The 7,684-nt window shown below is 53.5% G+C and overlaps 1 protein-coding gene across 1 annotated transcript; it reads right to left on the reverse strand.

Annotated features, from left to right (window-relative positions):
* Nucleotides 1-1,306: 1,306 nt before the first annotated feature.
* GPR37L1 (G protein-coupled receptor 37 like 1) lies at nt 1,307-5,924 on the reverse strand. The gene is made up of 2 exons (XM_003792272.2): nt 5,213-5,924; nt 1,307-2,265 (listed from the first exon to the last, which is right to left on the reverse strand). The coding sequence occupies exons 1-2, from the start codon at nt 5,840-5,842 to the stop codon at nt 1,450-1,452; spliced, it is 1,446 nt and encodes a 481-aa protein (XP_003792320.1). The 5' UTR covers nt 5,843-5,924; the 3' UTR covers nt 1,307-1,449.
* Nucleotides 5,925-7,684: the final 1,760 nt, after the last annotated feature.

Genomic DNA, 7,684 nt, shown 5'->3' on the forward strand with positions numbered 1-7,684 from the left:
AGCTTAGTACAGGGCAGGCTGAGGCCAAGGGGTGTGGGTGGGGTGGACAGAGGAAAATGGAACCCAGGGCAGTGGGAAGCCCCTGCCTCTCACCATCCCTGGGTTCCTAGGGGACCTTCCTGAGGCCCATGTGGAGGTTCCGGGTAGGCCTGGTGTACAGAAGTCTCCAGTGAGACCCAGAGCTGAACTTTAGACAGAGGAGGGTGGCTCTGAGGAAAGCTGGGCTTCGGGGGCAGGGATTGGTTGGTGGCCCAGGCTGAGACCTCACTTCTGACTAATGTGTCAGCTTCTCAGGCTAAGAGTGCCCTTTGGAAGGACCCAGAGGTGGAGCTGGGAAAGTGGGACTCAAGGGCAAGGGATGGCAGGAGGATCTGCAGTGTCTTTGGGGGAAGGTGGTGGAGCTCTGCTGGGAAGGCTGGGGTGGGGGAGTAGGGTGGGGCAGGCATCTGGACTACAAAGCAAAACACTCCATTCTAAGAAAATGAACAAGAGCAGCTCTCAGAGTGAGAGAAGCTGGGCAGGCCTGGGACTCATGGAAGGAAATCCCCTGGATTCCCTCAAATGGGGGCTTTGTGGAGAAAGGGCCAAATAGACACAGGGGCTCCAGAGGAGATGAGTTCACAGCCTTTTGACTTCCCAGGAGCTGCTGGGTTTAGGCCAGCATGTGGTCTTAGCCCACCCTCCACTAGCTTCCCAAGCCCTGCATTGTCTCTGTCCCTCAAGAGCCATAAGGCAATTACAGGGCAGGGCTGTGCACAGGCCAAGGCCAAAGGTGGTCAGGACAAAGGCCCAGGTTCATCTGGCCTCTGCCAAGATTTGACATAAAAACTGCAATGGGCATAGGGGTAGTTCTACCTAGTTTATTTTTTTTCAAGATAGGTCTTCTACGGGAAAGCACCTAACAAGGGGGACTGGACAGGGCATCTCAAAGAGAGGAGGAAAGAGAGAGACACCCTCCAGAAGAAGAGAAAGTGCCAGTAACAGGGGCGTCCAGAGCTGGGATAGATCAGCTCCAGAGAAGAGGGTACTGAACCAAGTTGGGCTTCTCCCAAGGAGTCTCCTATTCCAGGATGGGGTTCCAAGGTGAAGATGGGAACATGATGCTCAGACAGGGCACAATGAAAGGACAGTCAGGTTTCTAGGCAGAGAGCAGGAAGAGGGCTGGAACCAAGAGAAGGCAGGCAAAGTCCTGGCTCCCAGCTGATGGGACTGAGTTTCCACGCAGTTCTAAGGACCTAGAGGCATCACTGCCCACTGGTGGAAAGGACAGAGCTGGAAGGCCCTGCTTAGGGAGGGGGCTTTGACCTTCCCAAACCTCAAAAAGAGGAACAAAATCCATCTCTAGACAGCAAGACGGGTCGCAGAGTAAGACCTATGGGGAAAGAAAGAGCAGACACCTGCAAGTGGCAGCCCTGCCCCATCCCGCCCCACCCCGCCCCTGCTGGGGCCTCAGCAAGGCGTGCCCAGGGGCAAGAGTGGAGGTGACTCCCTGGGCTTGTGAAAGTAGATGGAAGAGGATGCCTCGGTCTTGTGCTTGTTGTCCGAGCTGTTGGTGGCCGAGGCCTCTGAGGCCCCACCGCACTCCTCACAGCAGCAGCAGCAGCAGCAGTCCAGAAAGGCCTGGCCCAGCGGCTTGCAGACACACAGCAGCAGCACCGGGGTGATGGCGCCCTTGAAGAAGGTGGAGAACTGATTGATGAGGCCCAGGAGGTCCAGGGTCTGGCGGGTCAGCTCAGTGGAGAGGTAGGCCACCACGATGTTGCAGACGTTCTCTGGGAGAGTGCAGCAGGCATAGACCACAGTCAGGCCCACTACTGTGCTGTTGAGCTGGCTCTCACACTGCTCATGCTTGCTTGCCCGGCACTCCGGCTTCCTTCCTGGGGGGCCCCGGACCCTCCATGTCACCAGCTGGCAGGTGATGGTGAAGAGGATGGGCAGGCAGAAGTAGCAGCCAAAGTACCACCACATGCGGGCGTTCTGGTAAGTCATCACCAGTGAGTAGAGGGACTCGGGCAGGCTGGCCGAGGGCTTCATGACGCATGAGTCCACAGTGCCCGTGGTGGGGGCAGGCTCCTGTGCCAGTTGCCACAGCAAAAGCTCAGGCACAGCCAGGGTCATGGAACCCACCCAGATAACAGCCAGCTTGGCTAGGATGGACTGGCACTGCTCGATAGGCCTCACCTTGGGCAGGGTACTGGTAGCCACGTGGAAACGGTCGATGCCCAGGGCACAGAGGCTGAAGGTCGTGACTCCCAGAGAGGAGACCTGTGGTCAAGGAGGTGGACGAAGAGAGAAACACTTGGTCAAAATTTTTGAGGACAAAGGAGGATGACAAATTGAGTGATAAGCATAGAAATCATAGTAATGTAAAAATTACCATGTAATGAGCATGTTTTTTCCATACTGTTGATGAGAGTGGTAGGGTTGAGGCACGCACATGTGCACACACACATACACACACACACCCCTGCCTCTTCTCACCTTGTCTTTGCCTCTCAGGCTAGGCTAGGGACAAATGGCCTGCCTCCCACAGACCTCGTGCTTTCTGAGAAACTTGGGCAATTCATCTCTAAGGAAGAACCAAGACAAAGACACAGAAGTTCTGGGTCTGTGCTGGTCCTTCCACTTCCTGCAATCCATTTTTTGCATGGATCAGATGAGTGGTTTGGGAGAAACAGCGCTCACACACACACACTCACACACTCAGTCTCCTGGCCCTGTCCGGAGGAGCCGAGGGCCTGGCTGTGTGGAAAAGCAGCCCCCCTCTGAGCCGACTGTGACCCCATCCCCACACACTATTCATTGAGCACACAGGAAAATTAATCTGTGAGCCAAGAGGAAGAAGCCAAAACAGCAGGCGAAAAAAGTGCCAGAGAGCATAAAGGAAGAGGAGCACCCTCCCGCACTATCAAATGATGTTCAGCCACACTCAGGGATTGTGCTCAGATTCCCCTCCTGTCCAAATTCCTCCCTCTTCTGGCTGGGGCACCACAATCCCCAGCTTATTAGCACGGCCACCAAGTGTCCTTTGTGAGAACCCCACCCCCTCTCTTGGCAAGGGAGCCCAGGCTTACAGAGGAGCAGCCTTGAAGCCTGAGCAAAAGCACCATTCTCTCTCCCTGTTTCCCTATGTCTCAAAAAATATATCAGGTTTATTCCAAGCTGCCTTCTCCCACTCCGCCTTAGGAGTCATCCTGATATCCTACCTGTGAAAGGGTTTGGGGCAGCATATTTTGCCCCCCCCCCCAGTTACCCAGTCTGGAGAGAGGACACTCTGTCAACCTGTGGGTCATCTCCATCTCCCAGGAGGGATGGAGGGATGGCCTAGGAGGACCAAGGCCAGAGCCTGCGTGTTAGATATGTTGGGACTTACAGCCAGGCAGGGCCAAGTGTTCGCTAACTTACCAACCATTTGAAAGCAAGAATTCGCACGTCTGCCTTTCCTTCTTCTCTTATACCATTCCCAAGTAAAACCCAGCAACTATTGAATTATTTTAACTCTAAGCACTTTATAGACATTGCCATTCAATACGTCAAGAATTTATTCGGATAGCTATTGTTGTTGTTATCCCCAATTTAAAGATCAGGAAATTGAGGTTTAAGCAGGTTGAATAACTGACCAAGATCACTCAGCTAGTGATAGGAAAAGCCCATTTTCTAATCAAATCTGCCCAGTCCCAAAGTCCTGGGTCTAATCACTCACAGCTCACCTGGCCCGTGAGCATGAAATGATTAATAACTAAGATGCAAAGACTATCCCCACCTGTAAGGTGTCCTCTCAGGTTGACTTAACTTGGGGCTACCATGAAGCAGTCTCCCTTGCTTGGTAAGGACAGGAAAGGACTGTGCCAACTGCTGAATCTCAGAGAGCCTGTCCAAGTATGAAACCATTAATACATGGTAAATTAGGGACAGACCTGGGAAGAAGAACTGTGTCCAAACACCTCATCCTGATTCCTTCTCCACCCAGGCAGGTCACCCAGTCCATGCAACATCACCCACAGAGGAACGGCCTCACTCATACAGTCCTCAATATTCCCCTTCCCCCATAGCCAAAATCTAAAAGTTGCTTGTTTATTTGTCTTCTCATAAAGAGACAAGGGCTTTACTGTGTCTCCTTCATAAATGTACCTATATTGGTATATTTTTGCAGGGTTTTAAGTTGTCCCTTAAAACTTATGGATCTACATATCCTTCAACACCCGTGGACTTATCCTGGTGTGGAAATTCCCAGAAGTAGAGGCATAATAATATACTTCAGGATTATGGAACAGGCTGGTTGTGAGAGCCATCTGGTCTACCCTCTAGTTAGGAGATGAGGAAACTAGAGAGACAACCTGTCCAGTGACACACACAAAACTGAGAATGGAGCCCCTGGCTAGTTCCGCCACTCGGAACCAGGTTTCTCTTTCAGAGAGGATTTAGGAGAGTGCTGATGGAGATGACAGAGATGATAAGAAAAGGGAGGGTTGGGCGGTGCCTGTGGCTCAGTGGGTAGGGCACCTGCCCCATATATTGAGGGTGGCAGGTTTGAACCCTGCCCGGCCAAACTGCAACAAAAAATAGCTGGGTGTTGTGGTGGACGCCTTTAGTCCCAGCTACTTGGGAGGCTGAGACAAGAGAATTGGCTAAGCCCAGGAGTTGGAGGTTGCTGTGAGCTGTGATCCCATAGCACTCTACCAAGGGCAACAGCGTGAGACTCTGTCTCTTAAAAAAAAAAAAGAAAGAAAGAAAAGGAAGGGTCTTTCCTCGTAGTGTTTGTATCCACAAGGAGTAAGTGCTGACTCCATCACAGGGGGTCTGTAGGACACTGGGCTCTCCCCTCAGGCTCAGCATGGGGAGGCAGGATATTGCGGGGAGAGAAGGGAAGCTGTGGGTGCAGGGCAGTGGCAGCAGGCACAAAGGGAGGAAAGGGAGTCAAGACAATGGGCAGTGTGGAGGAGGGCTGCAGCAGGGGTAAGGGCAGCTGAGAGATCTGCCTTCAGGTTGCTCCCAAAGCAGGACACCGGGCTGGGAGCGGAACCCAGGGATCCTGCACACCTGCCCAGTTCTCCCAAGAGCAACCAGAAACCATTACTGGATTTGCATCTTTCTCCAGGAGGAGAAGCAAGTCAGAGCTCCAAGGCTCTGCCACTCTGTGCACCCATAATTCCAGGAACCCCTTCCCTGGATTGTAGCCCCTCAGCTGGGCTCTAGCAAGATGTACACTCACCTCCATGAAGGGCACAGCCCGACAAGAAATGTCACCAAGCAGCCTCTGCTTAGTGATCTCATTGAAGATAACAACAGGAAGGCAGAAAAAGAGGACCAGAAAATCCCAGAGGGCCAGGCTCGCGAGGATGGAGTTCCAGGCGCTCTTCAGGTAGTAGCTGTGCCACACGATGCACATGACTGACAGATTGCCCACGATGCCCACGGCAAACACCACCAGGGCCAGGAGCATGACCGCATAGGCGCTGTAGGAGCTCTCGGTCACCGGATACAGGGGGTTCTGGATCTGCAGCCTCTGACCCGGCGCCCCCGTCAGATTGCCCCTCAGCTCCTGTCCACTGCCTGGGGTGCTCCCATCCTTGTCTGGGTTGGGGCTGGTGGCCACCAAGGGCTTGGTGGGCTGCAGGCCAGCAGGGTGGATGGGCCGTGGGTACTCAGCCCACTCCTCGGGCACATACTGCTGCACCCCTTTGGCCTCGTCATCCTCAGTGCCTCTCTTGGGTCGGCTCTGCTGCTCCTGGGCCTCAGCTCTACGCCTGTTGGAGGGCAGAGGGGCACCCGCAGAGACCCTGCTCAGTCCCATAGTCAATACCACAGCAAGAGAGATGACCAGGGGCCACAGCCACCGCATGGCCGGACGAGCAGGAGGCAGCTGCCCACGGAGAGCAGGTGAGGGCAGGGCGCCCAAGTGCTGGGCTCTGGAGAGGCAGCTGCCCTGCGGGGTGGGTCCGCCTCCAGTCAGGCGTCTGGCATCACTGCCGTCCTTCCCAGCCTCCAACAGGACTGGGCAGGGCCCTCTGCTGGACGCACAGCACTCTTTGCTGCCCTCACGCATCCCGTCTTGCATGAGTCTCCCTCTCCGGCTCCACAGTAGACTACAGGACTCTCAGTGGCTGCTACAGACCACTGAGACCAGGGAGGAAATACAGATGGCCTAGGGTGACATAATGATGTGGAGGCAGAACTGGAATTGGGACACTGGTCTCCTACATTCAAACTGAGCAATAACAATCACTGTCATTTATTGAACACTTACTAGTCCTAGCACTCAGTTGGTTTTTCAGTTATCCTCACAACAGTTCTATGGAGTAAGTGCTATTATTACCCATTTTTCAGGTTCAAAATCTGAAGTCCATAGAGGTAAGTCACTTGTCACATAGTTGATATGAAGCAGAGCCAAGCCCAGAACCTAAGTCTGACTCCACAACTCAATGCTGTGCTCAACAAGAGTCCATCCACGTGCTGCCGACCACACAGACTTCCCAAAGAAAACAGCAACATCCCAAATTTTAAAACACCACATTCTGATAGAGACACAAAAGGGATGGACATTTGCAAAAACATTTCTTTACTGAGTACCTGCTGTGTTCTAGACACAGTGTACAAAAATGTAGACGATCTCTGCAACCAAGGAGCTCTCAGTTCATAGGGGAAATAAGTAAGTAAATAAATAATTCCTGTTGAGCATGATAGATGCTATGAAAGGCAAAGGCACAATGCTGAGGGAGCCTGGAGGGATCTGGAAGGCCTCCCAGGCAGGCAAGTTTGAATGGATCCTGATAAATGGCTGTGAGCTTGCCTGTAGAAGAGACAGCATGTGCAAAGGCCTGTTGATGTGAAAGTGGGGATGTTCCTGCAAGACAGCAAGTCCTCTAAGGAGGCCAGGATGCCAGGGAGGGTGGGGAGAGAGCACAGGGGCCTTGAGGCAGGGAGCCTGGAGAGATCAGCAGAGGAGGAGGCAGGAGGGACAGTGTAGGCCAAAGAGTTTAGATCTTATCAGGAAGGCAGATTGTTAAGCAGAGAAACAGTGACCTTGACCAAGTTATTCTGGAGGGGTCCTTGATGGGCAGCTGGGTCCTGGCAACCTGGAGCAGGAAGTTGCAAAGGCAAGGGGACGTGGGAGTCAGCAGTCTGGGGGATGGAGAGAATTCCAGATTCAAGGAAGACTTGAGGGGTATGTGGGTACATGGGAGGACTATGTGTGGGACAGAGGGGCTGACTCCAGGGACAGGGTGGGCAGTGAGTTCACCTACCTGTGCAGGAAAGATGAGGAGGTGGGAAGAAATACTCTGCTTTGCACACATGAAACTCCATGCACCATGGGTCCTTGGAGTTGAGATACAGGAAAGAAATACCTACAGCACAGAAGACTGGCCAGAGCTGGACCTGGACTTGGCACTGTGTTGCAGGTGGGAGTGGGTCAAGCTGCCAGGGGGCCTGTGGAACATGGGGGGGGGTGGTGGTGGTGGTGGGCAAGGCCTGAGGAGTCCTCCACTCACGGGCAGCCAGAGGAAGATGCTCATGAAGAAAATGGAGTAAAATGGGGAGAAGGCAGGAAGCTGTACTCTATTCCTCAGAGGCTAAAAAAAGAGAAGCGAGGCTCGACGCCTATAGCTCAACCGGCTAAGGCGCCAGCCACGTACACCTAAGGTGGCGGGTTCGAATCCCCAGCCCGGACCCGCCAAACAACAAT

The sequence above is a fragment of the Otolemur garnettii genome, unplaced genomic scaffold (genome assembly GCF_000181295.1).
Source record: "Otolemur garnettii isolate 467f Iridium unplaced genomic scaffold, OtoGar3 scaffold00055, whole genome shotgun sequence".
Taxonomy (NCBI): Eukaryota; Metazoa; Chordata; class Mammalia; order Primates; family Galagidae; genus Otolemur; species Otolemur garnettii.